General features: G+C 50.8%; 1 protein-coding gene across 1 annotated transcript in view; it reads right to left on the bottom strand.

Moving 5' to 3' along the window:
• hydin (HYDIN axonemal central pair apparatus protein) overlaps positions 1-26764 on the bottom strand; it is a 1604351-nt gene that overhangs the window by 719159 nt on the left and 858428 nt on the right. The window contains exon 33 of the mRNA XM_072518656.1: positions 16547-16683. Coding sequence (XP_072374757.1) covers positions 16547-16683 — 137 coding nt within the window. The remainder of the gene's footprint in view (positions 1-16546; positions 16684-26764) is intronic.

Here is a 26764-nt window from a genome sequence, read left to right as displayed (position 1 = left end):
GACAGAGGCTTGCCAGGCCTTCAGCCGCATCAAAGCAGATATCGCAAAGGCCACGATGCGCACCATCGATGAGTCCCTCCCCTTCCAGGTCGAGAGCGACGCCTCCGACGTAGCTCTAGCGGCCACCCTTAACCAAGCGGGCAGACCCGTGGCCTTTTTCTCCCGAACCCTCCACGCTTCAGAAATCCGCCACTCCTCAGTGGAAAAGGAAGCCCAAGCCATAGTGGAAGCTGTGCGACATTGGAGGCATTACCTGGCCGGCAGGAGATTCACTCTCCTCACCGACCAACGGTCGGTAGCCTTCATGTTCGATAATGCACTGCGGGGCAAAATCAAAAACGACAAGATCTTAAGGTGGAGGATCGAGCTCTCCACCTTCAACTATGAGATCTTGTATCGTCCCGGAAAGCTGAACGAGCCGTCCGATGCCCTATCCCGCGGCACATGTGTCAACGCACAAATTAACCGCCTCCAAACCCTCCACGAGGACCTCTGCCACCCGGGGGTCACTCGGTTTATCCACTTTATCAAGTCCCGCAACCTCCCATACTCTTTAGAGGAGGTCCGTACAGTCACAAGGGACTGCCAGATCTGCGCGGAATGCAAACCGCATTTTTTCAGGCCGGAGGGTGCGCGCCTGATTAAGGCTTCCCGCCCCTTTGAACGCCTTAGTCTGGATTTCAAAGGGCCCCTCCCCTCCACTGACCGCAACACATACTTCCTTAATGTGGTGGACGAATACTCCAGTCACAGATGCAGCATTCCCGTTAAATCACCCTTAACCTACCTCTGAATTGCACAGCAAAAGAAAGCTGCTGGACAACAAATTTGAAAATGTAAAGACGCTTAAATAATACCAGATCTTTGAAAAATGGAAGTAATCTTTTTGAGCACCTGTATTGGCATCAAAGCTTCTGCAGGTCCAATACTAAGGTTTGCTTTAAGGGGGTCAAACCGCACTTGAAAAGTCTCCGTTTCACAATAGGGCAGATTCTTCACCCTGTGTAGCTCAGAGCTAAAACCTACAACACAAACCACATCAGGCAGATCAGGAAAAACATACATGTGCATTTTATCCAAGAAGCAGCATTATTAGAATTAACAATATTTACTTACAAGACATTCAGTCTTATTGTTGTTCTAATTTACAAATTCCTTCCCTCAGAATTGCATTATAAGAGAAAATATAATTTTATATCACTGGGACAATCGTAATGCATGGCTGATACTAAATGATTCTGAGTGTGTTGTAGCCTGAGATCGAATCGAGGGGGGCTGCTGATTTACATCTGGAAAAATAGATATGCAGGAGTGAGTTCTAGGTTGAAAACAAAGATTTTCGGATGGTTTGGAAGGGAGCTGGGAGCCACAATATAGTATCAGGAAGGGTAAACAAAGTACACCAAGGATTGGGAGAAGCACATAACACTGGTCTGTGAATCAAGGTTGGTAAAATTGAGCAATAAGGGGCGCGATTCTCCAGAAAGATTTCTAAGTGTGGTAGTGAGCAGGAACTGCCGTGAGCTTCCCGGTGCGTGCCCCAATGACCCAGCAAAGTTATATATTTATTTTTTCATAAATGTAGAGTACCCAATTCTTATTTGTTTCCATTAAGAGGTTATCCACTTACCCTGCACATCTTTTTGGATTGTGCGGGTGAGACCCACGCAGACGTGGGGAAAATGTGCAAATTCCACACAGATAGTGCCCCGGGTTCTCAGCAAGGCCAACAATGCTATTTAATGTTAATTGGTCAACTTAACAAGGCCTCACGGGCTTCTCGCTGCAAATAAAGGCTCAGTAGCTGATTTTCCGGCACCGTGCCCACTAGCCCTCCACTAAAAAGGTCGAGCAGCCCTTAAACAGCAATTACTCAGCTAACCCCAGCATGCTCGCAACAATGGCACTGAGAAGACCGGCCCCAAGATTCGGCACCTGGGGAACTCCTAGATGCGGTGGAGGCCAGGAGAGATGTCGTGTTCCCCCGAGGGTCTCGGAGGGTGAGCCACAGGGCAGCAAATGCTGCCTGGGTGAGATGCCGGGGGCTGTCACCTCTGAGAGTGTAACCAGGAGGATTGATGTCCAATACCGTAAAAAAGGTCAATGACTGTGCCGTAAAAAATTCAATGACCTTCACCGGGCAGCACGGGTGAATATACACCAACGCACCCATCCCCCTCCCCACACCCAGAGACCTTTCTGCCCCATGCGAGCATCCACTATCTCCCCAACTCTCCATGTGATCTCCAACCCTCCCTTCACCCTCCCTCTCCCTTCAACATTCCCCATCCTTTCCTTCACATCCCACCTACCACCACTGTGAACCACGCGTGTGGCTAACGATGTCCTCTCTATGACTCCTCAGGATAATCTCCCGCACAGTCGTCGGGAGGGGGCCCACACTGGCGGCGGGATGTTGGACTTAAGAATCCTCACCTCACTTAAGGAGCGGGCCCTGGAGGTGACTGGGATGGCCGAGGACAGGGCGGTTACCAAAGCAGAGGTTGGTGGAAGCCACAGAGGTGAGGAACAACCGAGCCCCATCCAGAGGACCTACCAAATGTAAGATGTTATTGCCTTATTGAGTGACTCATCCCTCCCACTGATCACATGTCTATTCTCCCGTGCGTCCTCCAACCGACAGTGCCAGCCCATCCCGGTGGGTCCCTCTCCAGACTCCCAGGAGACCACCTCAGAGGAGAGCTCTGAGGAAGATAGGATCGAGGTGTCACAGCTGTCATCCCCACCCTCCACCACTGCAGATACACGCACCCCGGTGGGAAATGTTTGTGGTCAGGCTTCTGGGCACAATCTGGTGACAATCACACAGTTGTTGATGTGCATCAGGTGGAGGCAGGAACCCACTGGCATGATATCAGTCAGAGGTCTGCTGAATCCCAGTACCCAGCTGGGTCCCAGCCAGATGCTGAGTGTGCGGAAAAGGAATACCCGGAGCTGAGGGAGACGATGAGAACAGCCAGGAAATTCAGAGGGTTATGTAAGTGACACTCCAGCTAGCTGATCCATCGTCGATTGGAGGGGTCCCAGAGGCTATAGGCACAGCAGATGTCACTGACAATGCATGGCATCGAGGCCAACACTGCTAGGGTGGTGGCCGCAATGGAGAGCCTGGAGCACAACGTCGGTGCCATCCAAGGCGTTGTGCAGTCGTTGATCATGGCCGAGGGTCTTGGCAGAATGTCTGACTGGCTGGGGGATGTGACCCAGTACCAGGCTGACCTTGATGAGGTGCTGCGGGACATATTTCACTCTCAGGTGGGAATGGCCGCGGCGCTGGGGAGCTTGTGCCAGTCGCTGGTGAGCATTGTCGAGGCGCTGCAGAGCATGGCCCAATCACAGAGGAGCATCGGTGAGGGAGTCAACATGATGGTGTCGGCATCGGGGAGCTGCCAAGACTGGCAGTCCCAGATGATGGAGGGGCAGCTAGGGTTCGAACCAGGTGCCCTTCCGTCCCAAGGTGAACCCCAGGGCGTTATGGGCACTGGTCCCATATGTTGCACTGGTGGCAACCCGAGAGCACCCCATGCAGTGGCAAGTTGTCCACCAGCCCTCCCTCCGCCTACAGAATTACACCCCTCTGCGTCCCGCAGCCAGCACATGGGACAGGGCTGCACGGCTGTGCATGTGCTGCCAACAAGTGCGCCAGGGTCCTTCGGCCTAGAGCCCCCAGTGGATCCCCGGCAGGGGCATTGAAGGCCACTGGCTGAGATAAGCAACTGACTGCGTCCCCTCAGATGTACATCCTGGGGAGACAACTAGATGTAGCGGTAGAGCTAGAAGGGCCAAGCACAGAGGGAGGGAGGAGGGGGTAGGAAGGGGCGAGGGGGGTGGGGGAAGTGGGGGGGGGGGGGGCGGCACCATCGGGAAAGTGGGGAATTCTATCACACATTAAACACCCTTGTGCACAACCTTTATGACGCCTCTGTCACTTTCTTCCGCAATGCGGGCCAACATCTGAACCTTTTGCCCATCACTTCAGGCATCTGCCCCACCCCCCCCCTTCCGTGCATACCATGTGCAGGTAATGGGTGTGAGCGAGCACTCAGCAGACAGGCAGAGGTCAGACTATGGCATAGATTGAGGAGCACTGGTGTTCAGCTCTCTGCGAGTTATCATCACATCCCTACCTCGGCAGTGACCCGCTGAAGGTGCTGACAGTCCCAGCACAATGGAGTGATGTGACCCAGACCCTGGGAGGGTGGGAGAAGGGGGTGGATAAGGTATCGACGTCGGACCAGGCCACGTCCTAAGTTAAGCAGACGAGTATGAGGGCCTCCCTGGTACTCCGGGATTGCCGGACCTTGCCGCTCCAGTGTGTCCTGCAGCCTCCGGCTGGTCCTCCGGTTCCTCCCTGAGCTTGTCCTCCAGCTCCTGCTGGTCCTCCTCATCATCCTCATCCTCGGTGGCCACATGTTCCTCATCACCAACCTCCATCTCCTCGCCCTGCTTCCTGTGCAATGTTATGGAGGACACAGCAGACCACCACAATGCGGGGGGGGGGTACCGGAGTGCACCCCCGGAGCGGTCGCAGCATCAGAACTGCATCATGAGGAGCCCGATGCATCGCTCAATTACAGCCCGGGTGGCCGCATAGGCATCGTAGTACCGGATCTCCCCTTCAGTCTCTGGCCTCCGTACTGGCGTCATTAGCCAGCTTCTCAGTAGGTACCCCTTATACACCACGAGCCAGCCGCCCATACTGAGGTGGTCCTCGAAGAGGCCGGGGATAACCGACTGCCCCAGGACGTAGCTGTCGTGCACCCTCCCCGGGAAGCATACACACAGGCGTATGATCTTCATGTGGTGATCACACACGAGCTGTATGTTCAGGGAGTGGAACCAGATTTCTGTTAATGTAGGGCACTCTCAGATGGCCCGGTGAGGCCCCTTGGATCTGTGGCATCCCAGAAATGCAGGAGAATCCTGCTGCCCGAGAATCCTGTTGGGCTTGGTCCATGTCAATGTTGATGTAGTTTTCTGCTTAGACAAACAGGGCATCTGTGACCTGTTCAATGCACTTGTAGGCTGTGACCTGCGAGATGCCACACAGATCCCCGCTCGAGCCCTGGAGGATCCTGAGGCGTAAATCTTCAGGGCAGCAGTGGCTTTGACAGCAATTGGGAGTGGATGTCATCCTCCCCCATGTGATGCCAAGTCCGCGAGGACATGGCACAGGTGCCTCAATGTCTCCTTGTTGAGGCGAAGCCTCCTGCAGCATGCGCTGTCCGATATCTGTTCAAACGATCAGCGACGCCTGCACACTGCTGGGCCATCGCGAGACTCTCCCTCTGGGTCCCTCCCCGGCCTGATGGGCGGCAGGGTCCTCAAGGTGTAGGGCAGGGTGCAGCAAGTGGGCTGCCGCCTCGAGCATGTGCGCGTCCTCAGGGTGTGAGGGCAAGTTCTGCTGGGTCCAAAATCCCATTGGGAGAGGGTGTTAGACTGAAAAACAACGGTTGCTCCGAACCCGGGACCCTCCATTCCCCCATTGATCCCCCTACCCGGAACGCCCTGCCCACCCAGTCTTGTCCATAGCCGGTTCCCCTTACTGGACCCCAGACCCTGTACCTCGGACACCCACTCATAACGTCACCTGGACCGGGTGCTGGTCCCCTCCCCATGGCACTCATCCACCCTCTGCCTGTGGACATGTTCCCAAAGCTGTGTCCCATCCGCTGGATGTTCATATCTTGGCTGCTGGTGTTGCCTCCTGCAGTGTTCAGGCTCAGTGTCCAGGAATCGTGGTCTGATTGGGATGCTAAGCAATGACTCCCACATGCTATATGGCCCGCCCACCCACGGGAATCCACTTTGGTTATGTGAAGTGCTCACCTAACCATGATTACCAATTCCCGACCAGCAAAAGCTTCTGCCGCACGTTCGGAGGCCTCGGCAGTCGGTGGGGGTTATAGTGGGCCAGAACGGATGTACGCGATCCTGTGGTTGGCATGGTGGTGCCACGTGCGATTGCCCCGCACGCCCTTCCCCACCTCCCATGTCGGCCCACCCCAGCTGAGGGTCTCCTAACACCGGAGGTGGCAAGCGCAGCACCCCCGGGCTCTTTGCCTGTGAGCACAAATGGTTACTCACCCCCTCGGCTCTCCACAGAAGCCCTTCTGCCAGGTTCACATTTTTAAAAAGGAGTACTAATCGGCGCCAGTGTGATGACTTGCTGGGGAGGCCGATGAATCACAGGAGGTCTTTGGATATAGGGTGGTTCCCGATAGTTCTATGGAAATAGGGCTTAAGTGGTGATATGTAGGTGGCACAGTAGCACAATAGTTAGCACAATTGCTTCACATCTCCAGAGTCACAGGTTCGAATCCCGGATTGGGTCACTGTCTGTGCGGAGTCTGCACGTTCTCCTCGTGCCTGCGTGGGGTTCCTCTGGGTGTTCCGATTACCTCCCACAGTCCAAAGATGTGCATGTTAGGTGGATTGGCCATGCTAAATTGCCGTTGGTGTCCAAAATGGTTCGATGGGGTTACAGGGTGACGGAGATAGGGTGGAGGTGTGGGCTTAAGTAGGATGTTCTTTCCAAGGGCCGTTGCAGACTCTATGGGCTGACTGGCCTCCTACTGCACTGTAAATTCTCTGATTCTCTGATTCTAATTGGTTTGTCGCAACGTAACAGCGAGATCACGATTTCCCCTATGGGAGCAGGCCAGTTGCATCGCAAACTGTTTGCCGCCTGGCATGGTTCTCGTTTTCGGCCTCTCCCACTATTCACTGGCCTCTTTGCGAGAGCGAGACGAGGTTGGAAGATCGCGCCCAAGGTCTAAATTTGAGTCGCAGTGCCTGTATGCAAATGTGTGACGTATGGTCAATAGGGCTGGAGAGCTACAGGCACAACTAGCTACTTGGGAACACAATGTTGTGGCTCAAAAGAGGGCAGGACTGGGGATCAAAATATTCCTGGATACAGTGTACAGGAAAGATAGGGAAGAAACAAAAGGTTGAGAGGTGGCTGTAATAATTAAAGAGATTGTTGCAGTGTTGTAGAAAGAGAATGGCCCAGAGAGTTGAAAGACTGATTTTATTTGCTTAGAGTTAAGAAACAATCAATACGGGTGCCATTACATTACTGGGTGTATACTATAGGTTACGAATTATCAGGAAAGATACAGGAGAAAATGTGTGTGAGGTGCAAAAACAATAGTTATAAGAGAGGTCACCCATTATCCGAACACAGACAGGTATAGTAATAGTGTAAAGGACAGAGAGGAGGAAGCGTTTCAAAAGTGTGTTCAGGAGAAATGTCAGGCCAGTATTCTCTGGACGCTCGCTGGCAGCAAGATTTTCTGGTCCTGTTGGGAGCGCAGCCCCGCCTGTGGGTTTCCCGGCGACGAGGGGTGGCTTCAATTGGAAATCGCAATGACAGCAGCAGAAGCAGAGAATTCGGCTGCCAGTGAATGGCGTGCCGCCAGGAAACACGTGGCTGGGAGGCTGGAGAATCCCATCCTTAGTCATTAGGTTTCATGCCCAATGAGGAAGAACACAATGCTGGACCTGTTTCTGGGGAGATGCATCAAGTATCCATCAGGAAACTTCCATGTGTAGTATAATTTCAAGTCAGGATGGAATGTGGCTTCAAAGGGAGGTTGCAGGCAGTGGTGTTCTTATGTATCTTTCCTTCCAAGGTAGAACAGGGCATGGATTTAGAAGGTGCTATTGAAGGAGACTTGGTGAGTTCCTTCAGGGAATCTTGTAAATAGTACACACTGCTGCCACTGTGCACCAATGGTGAAGGAAGTGTATGTTTAAGGTGGTGGGTCCGTGGCGATCAGGTGGGCTACATTGTCCTGGATGGTACGAACTTTCTGAATGCTGATGGGGCTGCACTCATCTCCATAAGAACTTACCTATTCATCCTGGTAAGTGAAGCATATTCTATCACACCCTTGATTTGTGTTTGATAGACAGTGCATTAGCTATGTGATATGTGCCGCAATCACAACCATCTCACAACAAAAAGGTTAGGAGGGGTTACTGGGCTATGGGGATAGGGTGGAGGCGTGGGCTTAAGTGGAGTGCTCTTTCCAAGGGCCAGTGTGACTTGATGGGCCGAATGGCCTCCTCCTGCAGTGTAAATGCTATGTTTCTATAACCACCCTAGAAGGACAAGGGCTGCAGATGACTGGGGAATACAGTTCCTTCATCGTCACAGGATGCAAATCTTGGAACTCCCTCTCTATCAGCACCGTGGGTGTGCCTGCACCAGGTGGATGTCAGCGGTTGAAGTCAGCAGCTCACCACCAACTTCTCAAGAACAATTAGGGATGTGAAAGAATTAATGCCCACATCCAGGTAAAGAATTTCAAATCTATGAAACAAACCACAATTTGCTGTTCTGGTACATTTTATTCAGAAATCACAGCCAGGATTCTCCCCCACCCGGCGGGGTGGGGGGTCCCGCGGGATGGGGTGGCGTGAACCACTCCGGCATCGGGCCATCCCAAAGGTGCGGATTTCTCCGCACCTTTAGGGGCCAAGCCCTCACTTTGAGGGGCTAGGCCCGCGTCGGAGTGGTTGGCCGCCGCCGACCGGCAGGAAAGGCCTTTGGCGCCACGCCGGCCGGGGCCGAAAGGCTCCGCCACTCGGCGGAAGTCCGCGCATGCGTGGGACCGTCAGCGGCTACTGACATCATCCCTGCGCATGTGCAGGAGGGGGTGTCTCTTATGCGTCGGCCATGTGGCCGAGGCGGAGGGAAAAGAGTGTCCCCACGGCACAGGCCCACCCGCGGATCGGTGGGCCCCGATCGTGGGCCAGGCCACCGTGGGGGCACCCCCTGGGGCCAGATCACCCTGCAACCCCCCCCCCCCCGCCCCCCCAGCCCAGGACCCCGGAGGCCGTCCGCGCCACCTAGTCCTGCTGGGAAGAGAGGTGGTTTGATTCTCGCCGGCGGGACAGGCATTCCAGCAGCGGGACCTAGGCCCTCCCACCCCACATATTTATGGGGAAGGATACAGGCATTTGGCCCATCATATCTGAATGAGCCACTTGCCTAGTGCTGTTCCCCTGCATTCAACCCATATCTTTGTACGTTCTTCCTTTTCACATAAACGTCTTAAGTCCCTTTTGAATACTTCAATTGAACCTGCCTTCACCACACTCTCAGGCACTACATTCCAGACCTTAACCACTTGCTGTGTAAGAAAGCTTACCCTCATATCACTTTTGCTAATTATATTTAAAATCTGTGCCCTCTTGTTCCCGATCCTTTCACAAGTGGAACGTTTCTCCCTACCTACTCTGTCCAGACTGCCAATGATTTTGAATATCACATCAACTCGCCGTCTTCTTTTCTACAAAGGCAGTCCAAGCTTCTCCAATCTATCTGTACAAACAAAGTTCCTCATCGATGGAACCATTTTGTGAATCTTTTCTGCAGCAGCTCGAATGTCTTCACATCCTTTGTAAAGTGTGGTACCCAGAACTAAACGCAATATTACACCCGAGGTCGAACAAGTGTCTTACACAAGTTCAACATGACCTCTGAGCTCTTGTATTCTATGCCCCTATCAATAAAACCAAGGAAATTTTTTGTTTTATTAACCACTCTCAACTTATCCTGCCACCTGCAATGGCTTATGCACATATACACCCAGGTCCCTCTGCTCCTGCACTCTCTTTAGAATTATATCTATTTATATTGTCTCCATGTTATACCTGCCAAAATGAATCTCACATTTCTCTGCACTGAGCTTTATCTGATTGAGAGTGGACTGAGGGAGTGGTAATTGGCCAGATTGGAATTGCCCTGATTTGTGTGGACAGTACACAACTGTGCAATTTTTAAATTGTGGATAGATATCAGTGTTGTAGATATATTGGAACAGCTTAGGGGTGCAGCGAATTCTGAAGCGCAGGTTTTCAGTACTACTACCAGAATGTTGTCAGGGTCCATTATCTTGGCTGTATCCAATGCTTTCAGCTGTTTCTTGATCTCACACAAAGCAAATCAGATTGAACAAAGAACAAAGAACTTCGGCCCTCCAAGCTTGCGCTGACCATGCTGCCCGTCTAAACTAAAATCTTCGACACTTCCTGGGTCCGTATCCCTCTATTCCCATCCTATTCATATATTTGTCAAGATGCCCCTTAAATGTCACTATCGTCCCTGCTTCCACCACCACCTTCGGCAGCAAGTTCCACAACCCACTACCCTCTGTGTAAAAAAACCTGCCTCGTACATCTCCTCTAAATCTTGCCCCTCGCACCTTAAATCTATGCCCCCTAGTAATTGACCCCTCTACCCTGGGCAAAAGCCTCTGACTATCCACTCTGTCCATGTCCCTAATAATTTTGTAGACCTCTATCAGGTCGCCCCTCAACCTCCGTCGTTCCAGTGAGAACAAACCAAATTTATTCAACCGCTCCTCATAGCTAATGCCCTCCATACCAGGCAACATCCCAGCAAATCTCTTCTGCGCCCTCTCTAAAGCCTCCACATCCTTCTGGTAGTGTGGCGACCAGAATTGAACACTCTTGGTTGAAGACTGCCATCTGTGATGCTGGGGACCTCACAGGAGACGGAAATGAATCAGCTACATGTCACATGTGGCTGTAGATACTTTGACCCTGTCCTTTGCATCACTGAAGATGGGATGCTTGTGGATCCGTCTCCTTTTGTTAGTTGTTCAATTGCCCATCATCATCATTCATGACTGCATGTTTTGTTATATTAATTTACGGAATGTGGGCATCGCTGGCTAGGCCAGCATTCATTGCCCACCACTCTTCAGAAGGTGGTGCTGAACTGCCTTCTTGGACCGCTGCAGTCCCTGAGGGGTAGATACACCCACAGTGCTGTTAGGGAAGGTGTTCCAGTATTTTGACCTAGCAACAGCGAAGGAACGGCAAAATATTTACAATTCAGGATGGTGAGTGACTTGGAGGGGAACTTTCAGGTAGTGGTGTTCCCATGTAATTGCTGTCCTTGTAGATGGTAATGGTCGTGGGTTTGGAAGGTGTTGACTAAGGAGCCCTGGTGAGTTCCTGCAATGCATCTTGTTGATGGTAAACACTGCTGCTGTGTGTGTTGGTGATGGAGGGAGTGAATGTTTATAGAAGGGGCTAACAAAGCGGGCTGCTTTTTCCTGGATGGTGTGGAGCTGCACTCATCCAGGCAAGTGGAGTATTCCATTGCACTCCTGACATTTCCCCACTCTCTACCCATTTGTAAAGAGAGAGATGTTTTTTATTCTTATTTCCCCCTTTTCAAATGGTGGCGTACTTTCCCCAATACTTAAATTTGGAATGTCCCAATCCTCTATCAAAAACTTGCACAGCAAACTCAAGGTAATAAAAAATGTTGGTTTATTTTTATACACACAAACACATGCGATAGGGGAAGCTGGCTGATTGTAGATCCGTCATTCTAGAGCAAGGCTTCCTGATAGGAGAAGGCACTTGGAGTGAGTTTGGTTTTTATTCTTCTGATTAAGGGGCAATTTAGCGTGGCCAATCCACCTACCCTGCACATCTTTGGGCTGTGGGGGTGAGACCCACACAGACACGTGGAGAATGTGAAAACTCCACATGGACAGTGACCCGGGGCCGGGATCGACCCGGGTCCTCGGCACCATGAGACAGCAGGGCTAACCACTGTGCCACCGTGTTGCCCTCATAGAGTGAGTTAGATGGGGGGGGGGGGGGGGGGGGGGGGGGGGGATGAGTTCTAAGCTTCCAACAGTTGGTAGTTTTGATGAGGGCCAGAGTTCTTCCTGTTGCCACTATCTTCATGGTAGACAGTACAGGCTGTTGCTTGGAGTTTTGTTCTCGTTGAAGGTCAAATGTAACTGCCTGAGTTCAGTTCCACTGGACAATATTACTGTGCAGCCTGGGGGAAGTCACATGATATATCTCCCACCATTCCTCCTCGATATTGGACAAAGGGGGTATTTTTCAATGGCAGGAATTTTGAGGTGTTTAATTGGGGTCAGAATTCCTTTTTTCTTGGAGACCACTGATTTTGGGTTGAGTAAATGAAGCCTGCTTGTTAACATCACTGTGTTAGACAGTTAATGCGTGGGCCATTAGCACCACTATGGGAGGATTAGAACTTGCACAATGCCTTGGCTCGGTCACTGAAGACAGAGGGTAGCAGTGGAAGATTGTGTTTCTGAATGGAGTGCTGTGACTCGTGGCGTTCCGCAGGAATCAGTGCTGGGATCTTTGCTATTTGTAATATATAAAAATGATTTGGAGGAAAATGTAACCGGTTTGATTAGTAAGTTTGCGGATGACACAAAGATTGGTGGAATTGCGGATAGTGATGAAGTCCGTCCATGGATACAGCAGAATATAGATCAGTTGGAGACATGGGCGTAGAGATGGCAGATGGAGTTTCATGCGGGCAGATGTGAGGTCATGCATTTTGGAAGGTCTATTACAGATGGGAAATATGGAGTGAATGGCAGAACCCTTAAGAATATTGATAGGCAGAAGGATCTCGGTGCACAGGTACACTGGTCACTCAAAGTGGCAAAGGAAGTGCAGAAGGAAGTCAAGAAGGCATACGGCATGCTTGCCTTCATCAGCCAGGACATTGAGTTTAAAAATTGGCTAGTCATGCTGCAGCTTTAGAGAACCTTAGTTAGGCCACACTTGGAATATAGTATTCAATTCTGGTGGCCACACTACCAGAATCATAGAATCATAGAATTTACAGGAGGCCATTCAGCCCATTGAGTCTGTACCGGCCCTAAGAAAGAGCACCCTACCCAAGTCCACTCCACCCACTCTCCGTAACACAGTAACCTCACCTAACGTTTTTGGACACTAAGGGCAATTTAGCACTGCCAATCCACCTAACCTGCACATTTTTGGACTGTCGGAGGAAACCGGGGCACCCGGAGGAAACCCACACAGATACGGGGAGGACATGCAGACTCCGCACAGACAGTGATTCAAGCCGGAAATCGAACCTGGGTCCCTGGAGCTGTGAAGCAACTGTGCTAACCACTGTGCTACCATGCTCCCTGAAGGATGTGGAGAGGGTACAGAAAAGATTTACCAGGATGTTTCCTGGTATGGAGGGCATTAGGTATGATGAGAGGTTGGAGAAATTTGGTTTGTTCTCACTGGAACAACGGAGGTTGAGGGGCGACCTGATGGAAGTCTACAAGATTATGAGGGGCATGGACAGAGTGGATAGTCAGAAGCTTTTTCTCAGGGTGGAAGAGTCAATCTCTAGGGTGCATAGGTTTAAGGTGCGAGGGGCAAGGTTTAAAGGAGATGTACGAGGCAAGTTTTTTTACAGAGAAGGTGGCGGGTGCCTGGAACGCGCTGCCGGGAGGTGGTGGAAGCAGATACGATAGTGACGTTTAAGGGACGTCTTGACAAATACATGAATATGATGGAAATAGAGGGATATGGTCCCCGGAGGGTAGAGTATTTTAGTTCAGTCGGGTAGCATGGTCGGTGCAGGCTTGGAGGCTGAAGCCACTGTTCCTGTGGTGTAATTTTCTTTGTTCTTTGTATAACTGTCTGGGACAGATTACTCATCTGCTCGGGCATTGTGTTGGCTTAGCTGGAATATTTATGCGATGCAAAGAGTGTTACATTCCAGCCATCCTGTCAGCTTAGCAATACAATTTGAAAAGCATTTAAAAAATGACTTTATAAAGTGTCCAGCTGACAAGGAGATGCATTTTCCTTCATGTCTCGACTGTGACATGAATATGAAGGTTTTCTTCACGTCTCGATTGTGACAGGAATATAAAGGAAAGTAGAAACATGGATGAAAAGTTGAATGAGTGACAGAAAATAAAGTGAAGAATGAGAGGACACAGATTTAAAGTAATTTACAATTGAAACAATTATTGTATTACCACAAACTGTTTGGGTCTGGAATATACTGCCTGGAAATGTGATGGAGGCAGATTCAATCGAGGAATTCAGGAGGGCATTAGATGATTCTATGAATAGAAACAATGTGCCAGGATAGGGGAAAAGGCAGGGGAACCCCAATAAATCATGATGCTTATTTGGATAGCTAGCGCAGACATGGTGGACCAAATAGCCTCCTTCTGTATTATAATAATTCAGTGATTGTGTATTGAATGGTTGCCTTGCACATTGGTGGAAGATGTACAGTAACTTTTACTCTTGGGTTTGAAAAAATTCAGAATCAGATATTCCCTGGTTTGAATGACCTTATTCAGAAGTTAATCAGCTTCTTACAGCTTAGATGTCATTTGAATCAATGGACCTTGATGCATTGGGCATTTATGTACAACCAGCATGGACTGCCTTCACACCAAAGGCATCATTGCTATTTAATTTACAATAGGAGGCTCACTGCATTACAGGTGCAAGAAATGGAAGAGGTGCCACAGCACTAATAAATACAACACCATAAGACATAGGGGCAGAAGTAGGTCATTTGGCCCATCAAATGTACTCCGCCATTCAATGAGATCATGACTGATCTTCACTTTCCAATCTTAGCTCAGCAAACCTTGATTCCCTCACTGATTAAAAATCTGTTGATCTCAGCCTTGAACATACTTAATGACTGAACCTCTAAGCCCTCTGCGGTAAAGAATTCCGCAGATGAGAGAAGAAATTCCTCTTCATCTCTGTCTTAAAAGGGTAACACCTTACTCTGAGATTATGCCATCTGCTCCTAGACTCTCCCACAAAGGGAAACAACTTTTCAGCAGCTAATCCGTCAAGCCTCGAGAATCCTATATGTCTCAATAAGGTTGCCTCTCATTCTCCTAAACTACGATGAGTACAGGTCTAACCTACTCACCCTCTCCTGATAAGAAGATTCCTCCATATCCAGGATCAACCTAGTGAATCGTCTCTGGACTGCCTGTACTGCCAGTATAGTTTTCCTTCGATAAGGGGACCAAAACTGTTCATAGTATTCCAGGTGTGGTCCAACAAGTGCCTTGTGTAGTTTTAGCAAGACTTCCCTATTTTTATACTCCTTTAAAATAAAGGCCAACATTCCATTTGCCTTCCCTATTACCTCCTAAACTTGCATGCTACCTTATTGTGATTTATGATTTGTGAACTAGTCTATGTTTCTCTTATGATACTTGAGGCGAATGGGATCAATGGTTATGGGGGGAAAGCAGGATTAGGCTATCGAGTTGGACGACAGCCTCCTCCTGCTCTTATCTTCTATGAACGAGGACCACCAGATCCCTCTGTGTTGCAGCTTTCTGCAGTCTTTCTCCATTTAAATAATATTCAGCTCCTTTATTCTGCCTGCCAAAGTGCATAACTTCACATATTCCTCCATATTTTCCATCTGCCAAATGTTTTCTCACTCACTTAACCTGTCTATATTCCTCTATCAACTCTTTGTACCATCCTCTCCATTTGCCTTCCCACATAGATGTTAAGCTAACCGGCTTATAGTTACCTGTTTTTTGTCTCCCTCCCTTTTTGCATAAAGGTGTTGCGTTCGCACTTTTCCAATCCTCTTGGACTTTTCCAGAATGTAAGAATTTTTGGACGATTACTACAAGTGCATCCAATCTCTGTAGCTACCTCCTTTAATATCCTAGGATGCAGCCCATCAGGTACAGGAGATTTATCGGCCTTTAGCCCCATTAGTTTCGCTAGTACTATTTCTCTAGTGATAGTTATTGTATGTATTTCCTCCCCCTCTTCTTCCCCTTGATTATTTTGCATTTTGGGGATGGAAAGTATCTAGTTAATTCCTCTGCCATTTCCTGGTTCCCCATCATTATGACCCCAATCTCATTCCCTAAGGGGTCATTGTTCACTTTTTATATATGTGAAGAAGCTCTTACAGTCTGTTTTTAGATTACCTTCTATTTTACCCCATGGTTTATCTTCTCTCTCTTCACTAATTTTGGTCATCTTTTGTTGGTTTTTAAAACTTTCCAAATCCACTGGCTTACCACGAATCTTTGCCACATTGAATGCTTTTTCTTTCAGTTTAATACTATCCTTATCATCCTTCATTAACTAGGGTTGGTTTATCCCCTTCCTGGAATCCATCATCCTCACTGGTATGTACCTTTTTTGTGAGTTATGAACTATCTTCATAAAAATATCAGCATATATTAAATTATTGCAAGGCACTTCACAGGAGCTTGATCATAAAAAATATAATACTTAAGACAAAGAAGATAGAAGAACAGTCACTAATGAATCCAACAGAGAACTGAGGAATAAATTCTTTAACTAAGGAATGGTTTGAATGTGGAACTCGCTATGACAGTATGGCCCAACTTTAAGGAAAATGCTTATGTGCAGTGCATGTTTTTTTTACACTGTCCAACCACGCTGAATGCAACTTGGAAGCAACTGCACAATAGGTTCCCAGGTTCCAAGTATCACAGGCCTCAGGCTTCTATATGGAAGAATGCACATCGAGGGATGTTAATGGTCAAACTATCGGTCCCCACCACTTACCACAACAATCCCACCAATCTATAAATTGAGATGAAAAGGGAAGGTTAAAATGTATATTTAATTTTCTCCAAATCAAATGAATATTTAACTTTGAACCAGGACATGCACAACAAAGATGCCTTACCTGTATGTTGAAGAGCCTGTCGGTCAGTGTAAAACGATACTGGCAAACAGCCTGTGTTTGTAATCTTGACAATATGTATCTTGACGGTACTCAGGATTACGAACCCAAAATCCAGGACAAACCCAGGCAAATGACATCTGCAAAACAAACTCTTAGTGTAATAGACATATAATACTATTAGTTCCAAAAATTTGGTGAGGGACAACTGAAATCGCTCTGATTTCTCCACACTTTATAAACAGGAAGGTTTTTTTTTTATATTCTCGTTTTCCCTTTTTTAAATGGTGGGGTATATTCCCCAACCCTTAAATTTGGAAAGGTTCCATTCCTCTATTAACCACTTGCGCAACAAACGTGAAGTAAGATGAAAATGAAAAGGCTGGTATATTTTTACACACAGACATACATATGTAAAAGGGGTTTCACAACATCAACCCCCTTTTTATTTAATTTTAATTAAATTTACCCTCCAGGAAATCGCAAGCAACCTCACAGAAGCAGCTCGATTACTTCTGGATTATTAACAAAAAAGGTCAAAAGGAAAAAACCGAGATTGAAATTGTTTTTTACATTTACATTTAGCTTTACTTTTATTCATTGGAATGGGGACACCTGGTACTCATTCACTTTCATCGCCTTTCGTGGCCTCACTATATCCTCCAATCAGAACGAGAATCCCATATCCTCTTTGATACCAGACTATCGTTACTAACATTGAGCACTGGATGCAGCCAACCTTTATTATCACACACTGAAGCCAGTTGTGCATCAGTTATCCATAGCACTAGATATAATATATAAAGGTATAAAACAGATTAAGCATCATTGTCCTGAGCAGTTTTGTTCACCTGTAGCTGTGGTGTTATTCCCCATTTCCCCATCAACATGGGGAATTAGCTCAAATGGTAGAACGCTCGTTTAGCATGCGAGAGGTAATGGGATCGATGCTCGCATTCTCCAGTCTATTTTCTTGTGTTTGTAACGGGCGAGCGGCGATTCTCCAGCCCGGATGGGCCGAGCGGCCTGCCCAACACGACAGGTTCCCACCGGCACCGTCCACACCTGGTCGCTACCAGCGGGAACAGGGCGGGAACACTGGGGGGGGGGGGGGGGGCCTGTGAGGGGGGAGGAGGGTTCCTGCACCGGGGGGGGGACTCAAAAGAGGTCTGGCCCGCGATCGGTGCCCACCGATTGGCGGGCCGGCCTCTCTGAAGGAGGACGTCCTTTCCTCCACTGCCCCGCAAGATCTATCTGGTACGGCAACCCCGTATGTGCGGGTTGGCGCCGGTCAACCTGCGCATGCGCGGATGACGTAATTTACGTGGCGCCGCTTTTACGCGGTGCCAAGGCCCGGCGCGCGTAAATGACGCGGCGCCGCACCTAGCCCCCCCCCGGGGGCGGGAGAATAGGGGACTGGGAATGGCCTCCGACGCCAGAGTGAAACACTCCGGCTTTCACTCCGGCGTCGGCACTTAGTCTCCCAATGGGAGAATTGCGCCCCACGGCTCTTAAACTCAAACCCCCTGTTAATAAACGCTAACACACTTTGGCCTTCTTCACGGCTCTATCCACTTGAATGTCAACCTTCAGAGATCTGTGGACATGAACCCCAAGATCCCTCTGTTCCTCCACATTCCTCAGAATCCTGCCGTTGACCCTGTAATCCTCATGCAAATTTGTCCGACCAAAATGAATCACCTTGCACTTATCAGGGTTAAACTCCATCTGCCATTTTTCGGCCCAGCTCTGCATCCTATCAATGTCTCTTTGCAGCTTACAACAGCCCTCCACCTCATCCACTACTCCACCAATCTTGGTGTCATCAGCAAATTTACTGACCCACCCTTCAGCCCGCTCCTCCAAGTCATTGAAAAAAAATCACAAATAGCAGACGACCCAGCACTGATCCCTGTGGTACACCGCTGGTAACTGGTCTCCAGTCTGAAAATTTTCCATCCACCACCACGCTCTGTCTTCTATGTGATAGCCAGTTACTTATCCAATTGGCCAAATTTCCCTCTATCCCACACCTCCTTACTTTCTTCATGAGCCGACCATGGGGAACCTTATCAAGCGCCATATGCTTGTAACACAGATGGAGTGGACCTCACAGCTCCCAACTTGGCAGCCATGCCTATCCTGGGTGGCCACGCCCCACCAGACAAAAGCTGGTGAACAAATGCGCAGCGTGAAGGGGCTGGGAATTTTAAAAGGTGCTGGCATATTACAAAGAAGACAAAAGATCTCAGATACATGGACCAAATAGGCAAATCAAATTAAATTGTTTTGCCTGATAAACAGTCCATTACTTCAATACCTTGAAGTATGGTCAACTCTAATAAGGGGCCGACCAAATACTGTCAAATCATGCATGTCTCCAAATGAAACCCTCAACCACATTTCTGGTTCCTGTCTGTTTCTTAAGAATGCAACTATTAAACATCACAACAAGGTATTGAAACAGCTGTGCCAACTGTCGGAAAGTACACTGGACATCGTACTAAGAGCCGAGGCTCATGGTCAAAGATGGCTCCTCGTATGAAACCTGGGGCGAGATTCTCCGACCCCACCGACCCCACCCCCCACCCCCCCCGCGATTCTCCGGCCCATCCCCCGCTGCTAAAATGCCTGTCCCACCGGCGTAGATTAAACCACCTACCTTACCGCGGGACAAGGCGGCGCAGGCGGGCTCCGGGGTCCTGGGGGGTGCCCCCACGGTGGCCTGGTCTGCGATCAGGGCCCACCGATCCGCGGGCGGGCCTGTGCCATGGGGGCACTCTTTTCCTTCCGCCTTCGCCACGGTCTCCACCATGTCGGAGGTGGAAGAGACTCCTTCCACTGCGCATGCGCGGGAATGCCGTCAGCGGCCGCGAACGCTCCCGCGCATGCGCCGCCCGGAGATGTCATTTCCGTGCCAGCTGGCGGGGCACCAAAAGCATTTTCCGCCAGCTGGCGGGGCGGAAATTAGTCCGGCGCGGGCCTAGCCCCTTAAGGTTGGGGCTCGGCCCCCCAAGATGCGGAGCATTCCGCACCTTTGGGGCGGCGCGATGCCTGACTGATTTGCGCCGTTTTGGGCGCCAGTCGGCGGACATCGCGCCGATACCGGAGAATTTCGCCCCTGATATCTTATTCAGGAAATATCAGAAGGTTGCTGTGGTCATGTCACTGTCCAGTACAAAGGCGACAACAAAGGTGGGGTGGAAAGAAAAAAAGCAGAAATATGTACACCTTGGGCGTGATTCACTACTCCCGCGCCGGTTGAGAGAATCGCCTGAGCCGCCAAAATTTCCCGCGACGCTGGTCCGCGGCGGGAACGGCCCCGTCAAGTTCCGCGGGTCGCAGGCTGGAGAATCGCCCGAGACACCCAAAATGGCGATTCTCCGGCACCCCTGCTATTCTCAGGCCCGGATGGGCAGAGCGGCCAGCCCAAAACGGCGGGTTCCCCCCCGGCGCCGTCCACACCTGGTCGCTGCCGTCGGGAACAGCGCGGAAACGCTGGGTGGGCGGCCTGCGGGGGGGGGGGGGGGCAGGGAGGATCCTGCACCGGGGGGTACCTCAAATGTGGGGTGGCCCGCGATCGGTGCCCACCGATCGTCGGGCCGACCTCTCTGAAGGACGGCCCGACTTTCTTCCGCAGCCTCGGAGAGGACGGCAACCACGCATGCGCGGGTTGGCGCCGGCCAACTCGCACATGCGCGGGTGACGCCAGTTATGCGGCGCCAGCCACGTCATGTATGCGGCGCCGCCTTTACGCGGCGACAAGGCCTGGCGCGTGTAATTGACGAGGCCCCGCTCCTAGCCCATTATCGGGCCCTGAATCGGTCGGGATAGGGGCCGTTTCACGCCGTCGTGAACCTCGACGGCGTTCACGACGGCGTGGGCACTTCGGCGCGGGAGTGGAGAAGCCCGCCCCATGCCACTGAGATCACGGAATTGACAGGAGCCTCTGAGCCTAAGCATTATGGCTTTGTGCTGGGTACAAGGGGAAAGTGGCTCGAGGTGAACAACAGCCGAATGCAATTCCTCAAGATCATGAGATACAATTCAATCAGCCAGCAAATCTCCAGACTGACTATATCCCGCTTGAAATGCTCCAAATCATCAGCAACAGGTGAATGAGCTGGATTCCATCTCTATAGCCCAACCAGCACTCAGTGACAGGGTGTGGCATCCCAATCGAGGACACCTTGAGGTGGGCACCAATAAAGGGTAAACAAATGGTGATGGGAAAACAAAAAAGCAGAAAAATCAAAAATGTAATGGTGATGAATAACTCACGAAATGCAAGACGAGTGAATAAATGGGGAAATGGGTAAAACATGAGAGTGCATGGTTAAATTACACTGTGGCGGGGTTTTGCCGTAGCACTATCAAATGGTGAATTCTTGGTCAAGTCAACTAACGAGAACGGTGCTCAGTTACACATTTCTCCCAACTCGGAACAACACGGTTGGTAATCATGGAAGGGTCAGCCCGAAAACAGTGTGACACCAATGACATCAGTCAACCCCTAGTCCTGAATATAAAACAGGTGTAGTCCCCCTTCTGTGGCATAGCTAAAAAATACAACAACGTGGAAGAGCCATGTAAAGACTCAGGGAAGGCACTTGCGTGTGTTTATAAATAGCTGAGAGATCCACACCTGAAGTTCCTGAATACAGTACTTCCTCCTGGGCAAGGGACACCTTCCTCCTGGGCAAGGGACTCCTCAGCTCCCATGTTTTTTTAAAAGTATTTTTATTGATTTTCATTTGTATTTTGTAACAAAACAGAAAAGGTGAGAACACACAGGATCAAATGCAAAAACACGAGACATACTCACAGTAAACTCCAAATGGTCGGCTACAACAACCATATTGTTAACTATATACACATCACCCATGGTATTAAAGGATATGTTTGAGGTGACAAGGGCGCAGCCTATTAGCTACCATAGCAGAATCAATTGGTGCGATCTTCCCAAAAGGGAACAAAGTCCCTGAACGAGCGGGTGGAGTTGCGTGTTTCCCGGCACTCGTGTTGGAAAAAGGGCCTGAATGGGAACACGTGGCCAAGGCTGCACACAGCATCATTTTTTACAATAGGGAGCTTCGCTCACCGGAACTCCCCACTGTAGCGAGAGATCTGGATGCCATTTAAAAATGGTGTCTCGATCTCCGAGGCCCACAAAAGAATCCCCGACCTCCCCCCATCAGCCCGAACACACGATGGGAGGGTCCCCAAACCCACACAACACCCACGCGGGCCAAAAAATGCCAGCTTCGCACCTTGGCATGTGGAGAAGCAACAGCGACTGCTGTGAAGAATAGGGTGAACATGAATCCCCAAGGTGGGTCCTGCTGGTGGAAGTTGATTCTGGAAATATTTAGACTGAGTGGAATGATTTTCAAAGAATACTGGTGTGGTATTATAGGTATTACGGTACCTGATAGGCTAAAGCACCATTGGTGGTAACTGTATGCTTTCTATTGGTTAGAGCGTATGATAGCTCCGCCCTGATAGGCGGGGTATAAGAACCCGTGCCGCCCCAGCAATCCTCATTCTGTACCTGAGCTGCTGTGGGAACATCTAGCTTATTAAAGCCTTCAGTTGGACTACAACCTCGCTTTAGTGGTCATTGATCGTGCATCAATTTAATAAGCTAGTTTTTTTTAAGAAGAAAGGGTGGAGCTCCGCATCAAGCCGGAGTGTCTGCAACTTAGACCCCACGCGGCGAACTCAGCGGCAATCTTTAAGCACTGGCTGGCATGCTTTAAAGGATAACTTGAGACTGCTGAAAACGCACCCACGGGAGAGCAGAAACTGCACGTCCTGCACTCAAGGGTGAGCCCGGAGATTTACACCCTCATCGAGGAAGCGGAAGACTTCAATGCAGCAATAGAGCTGCTAAAACAACACTATATTCGCCCGGTAAACCAGGTCTGCGCCCGGCAAACCAGGTCTGCGCCCGGCACCTGCTTGCAAAAAGGCGACAAACCCCATGGGAATCGCTGGAGGAATTCTTGCACTCCTGGTGTTGGGCAGAAGCTGCGGCTGCCCGCAGGTTTTGGCGAGCGAACACACGGAACTCTTAGTCTGGGACGCTTTCGTGGCAGGTATGCAATCGTCACAAATCCGCCAGTGCCTGTTAGAAAAGGACACCCTGGGTCTCAGGGAGGCACGGGCCTTTGAAGGCTCCCTGGACGTGGCCACCAGGAACGCCCGCGCTTACATTCCCGACTGCGCGGCAGCCCCCTGGGCAGCGTGGAACCCCTCTGCGGCCGACCCCGAGACTTCCCCCATTCCCCCACAGGCCTGCGCTGCAAGGCGGCCTGGCAACTCCGAGGGACCCCGCTGCTACTTTTGCGGGCAGGCCAAGCACCCCCGCCTGCGCTGCCCGGCCCGCGCATCCACCTGCAAGGGATGCGGCAAAAAGGGCCATTTCGTGGGGGTATGCCAGGCCAGGGTGGTTGCCGCGGTCTCCAGCGGCGAATGGGGACCGCAACCACAAACTGCTCTAAGGGCTCCGTGCGGCCAGCGGTCGCCGCCACCTCCATGTCCCAGGGCCACATGCGGAGCCCGGGCGCTGCCATCTTGTTCCACGGACACCACGTTGGAGGGATGGACGCCGCCATTTTGTGCACCCCCAGCCATGTGCGACCAATGGGAGCCTCCATCTTTGATGGATTCCCAGGACCCCAGCTCGGCTGACCATACACTGCCCGAACAGAGCTCTCAACTGCTGCGACTAGCCTCGGTGACTCTGGATCAGTCTCGGCCTCGAACGCTCTCAACCGCTACGACGACCGTATTCATCAACGGGCATGAGACGTCCTGCCTAATCGACTCTGGGAGCACGGAGAGCTTTATACACCCCGACACGGTAAGGCGCTGTTCTCTCTTCATCCACCCCGTTAATCAAAAAATCTCCCTGGCCTCCGGTTCACACTCAGTGGAGATAAAAGGGTTTTGTGTAGCAAACCTCACAGTCCAGGGAAGGGAGTTCCAAAAATTCCGTCTCTACGTCCTTCCCCACCTCTGCGCGGCTACACTCCTGGGTTTAGACTTCCAGTGTAACCTTCAAAGTCTGACCTTCCAATTCGGCGGCCCTATACCCCCACTTACTGTCTGCGGCCTCCCGACCCTTAAGGTCGACCCGCCTTCCCTGTTTGCGAACCTCACCCCGGATTGCAAACCCATTGCCACCAGGAGCAGACGCTACAGTGCCCAGGACCGGATCTTTATTAGGTCAGAGGTTCAAAGGCTACTGGGGGAAGGGGTCATTGAAGCCAGTAACAGCCCCTGGAGAGCTCAAGTAGTGGTGGTAAAGACCGGGGAGAAGCATAGGATGGTCATCGACTACAGTCAGACCATCAACAGGTTTACGCAGCTGTTCGCGTGCCCTCTCCCCCGCATATCCGACCTGGTAAACAGGATCGCGCATTATAAGGTCTTCTCCACGGTGGATCTCAAGTCCGCCTACCACCAGCTCCCCATCTGTACTAGTGATCGCAAATACACTGCCTTCGAGGCAGATGGGTGGCTCTATCACTTCTTAGGGTTCCCTTAGGTGTCACCACGGGGTCTCGGTCTTCCAGTGCGAGATGGACCGAATGGTTGACCGGTATGGTTTACGGGCAACATTCCCGTATCTCGATAATGTCACCATCTGCGGCCACGACCAGTAGGACCACGACACCAACCTCCGAAAATTTCTCCAGACCGTTAAAATCCTTAACCTTACATACAACAAGGATAAATGCGTGTTTAGCACCGACCGTCTAGCCATTCTCGGCTACGTAGTGCGAAATGGAGTTATAGGCCCCGACCCTGAACGCATGTGCCCCCTTATGGAGTTCCCCCTCCCTCACTGCTCCAAGGCCCTGAAACGCTGCCTCGGGTTTTTTAGCTACTATGCTCAGTGGGTCCCCAACTAGGCGGACAAGGCTCGTCCCCTGATCCAATCCACAGTTTTCCCCTGTCGATAGAGGCCCGCCAGGCCTTCAGCCGCATCAAAGCAGACATTGCAAAGGCCATGATGCACGCCATCGACGAGTCCCTCCCCTTCCAGGTCGAGAACAATGTGTCCGACGTAGCTCTGGCGGCCACCCTCAACCAAGCGGGCAGACCCGTGGCCTTCTTCTCCCGTACCCTCCATGCTTCCGAAATCCGCCACTCCTCAGTCGAAAAGGAGGCCCAGGCCATAGTAGAAGCTGTGCGACATTGGAGGCATGACCTGGCCGGCAGGAGATTCACTTTCCTCACTGACCAACGGTCGGTGGCTTTCATGTTTGATAATGCACAGCGGGGCAAGATAAAAAAATGACAAGATCTTGCGGTGGAGGATCGAACTCTCCACCTACAACTACGAGATCTTGTATCGTCCAGGGAAGCTAAACGTGCCTCCTGACGCCCTGCCCCGTGGCACATGTGCCACCGCACAAGTGGACTGCCTCCGAGCCCTCCACGAGGACCTCTGCCACCGGGGGTCACTCGATTTTTCCACTTCATCAAGACCCGCAACCTGCCCTACTCCATCGAGGTGGTCAGGACAGCCACCAGGGACTGCCAAATCTGCGCGGAGTGCAAACCGCACTTTTACCGGCCACAGAAAGCGCACCTGATAAAGGCTTCCCGTCCCTTTGAACGCCTCAGTGTGGACTTCAAAGGCCCCCTCCCCTCCACCGACCGCAACACGTACTTCCTGAACGTGATTGACGAGTACTCCCGGTTCCCATTCGCCATCCCTGCCCCGACATGACCGCAACTACCATCATCAAGGCCCTCCATAGCAGCTTTGCACTGTTCGGGTTCCCTGCTTACATACACAGTGATAGGGGGTCCTCCTTTATGAGCGACGAACTGCGTCAATTCCTGCTCAGCAAGAGCATCGCCTCGAGCAGCACGACCAGTTACAACCCCCGGGGTAACGGACAGGTAGAGAGGGAGAACGGAACGGTCTGGAAGACCGTCCTACTAGCCCTACGGTCCTGGAACCTCCCAGTATCCCGCTGGCAAGAAGTCCTCCCGGATGCCCTCCACTCCATCCGGTCACTGCTTTGTACGACCACCAATCAGACACCTCACGAACGTCTCCTTGTCTTCCCTAGGAAGTCCTCCTCGAGGACCTAGCTCCCGACCTGGCTAGCAGCACCCAGGCCCATCCTGCTCCGAAAACACGTGCGAGCGCACAAGTCGGACCCGTTGGTCGATAGGGTCCATCTGCTCCATGCTAACCCCCAGTACGCCTACGTGGCGTACAAAGAACAAACAAACAAAGAACAAAGAAATGTACAGCACAGGAACAGGCCCTTCGGCCCTCCAAGCCCGTGCCGACCATACTGCCCGACTAAACTACAATCTTCTACACTTCCTGGGTCCGTATCCTTCTATTCCCATCCTATTCATATATTTGTCAAGATGCCCCTTAAATGTCCCTATCGTCCCTGCCTCCACTACCTCCTCCGGTAGTGAGTTCCAGGCACCCACTACCCTCTGCGTAAAAAACTTGCCTCGTACATCTACTCTAAACTTTGCCCCTCTCACCTTAAACCTATGCCCCCTAGTAATTGACCCCTCTACCCTGGGGAAAAGCCTCTGACTATCCACTCTGTCTATGCCCCTCATAATTTTGTATACCTCTATCAGGTCGCCCCTCAACCTCCTTCGTTCCAGTGAGAACAAACCGAGTTTATTCAATCGCTCCTCATAGCTTATGCCCTCCATACCAGGCAACATTCTGGTAAATCTCTTCTGCACCCTCTCTAAAGCCTCCACATCCTTCTGGTAGTGTGGCGACCAGAATTGAACACTATACTCCAAGTGTGGCCTAACTAAGGTTCTATACAGCTGCAACATGACTTGCCAATTCTTATACTCAATGCCCCGGCCAATGAAGGCAAGCATGCCGTATGCCTTCTTGACTACCTTCTCCACCTGTGTAGCCCCTTTCAGTGATCTGTGGACCTGTACTCCTAGATCTCTTTGACTTTCAATACTCTTGAGGGTTCTACCATTCACTGTATATTCCCTACCTGCATTAGCCCTTCCAAAATGCATTACCTCACATTTGTCCAGGTTAAACTCCATCTGCCATCTCTCCGCCCAAGTCTCCAGACAATCTAAATCCTGCTGTATCCTCAGACAGTCCTCATCGCTATCCGCAATTCCACCAACCTTTGTGTCGTCTGCAAACTTACTAATCAGACCAGTTACATTTTCCTCCAAATCATTTATATA

The sequence above is a fragment of the Scyliorhinus torazame genome, chromosome 10, assembly GCF_047496885.1.
Source record: "Scyliorhinus torazame isolate Kashiwa2021f chromosome 10, sScyTor2.1, whole genome shotgun sequence".
Taxonomy (NCBI): Eukaryota; Metazoa; Chordata; class Chondrichthyes; order Carcharhiniformes; family Scyliorhinidae; genus Scyliorhinus; species Scyliorhinus torazame.
Note: the sequence above shows the minus strand (reverse complement) of the source record. Positions and strands in the feature narration are given on the sequence as shown.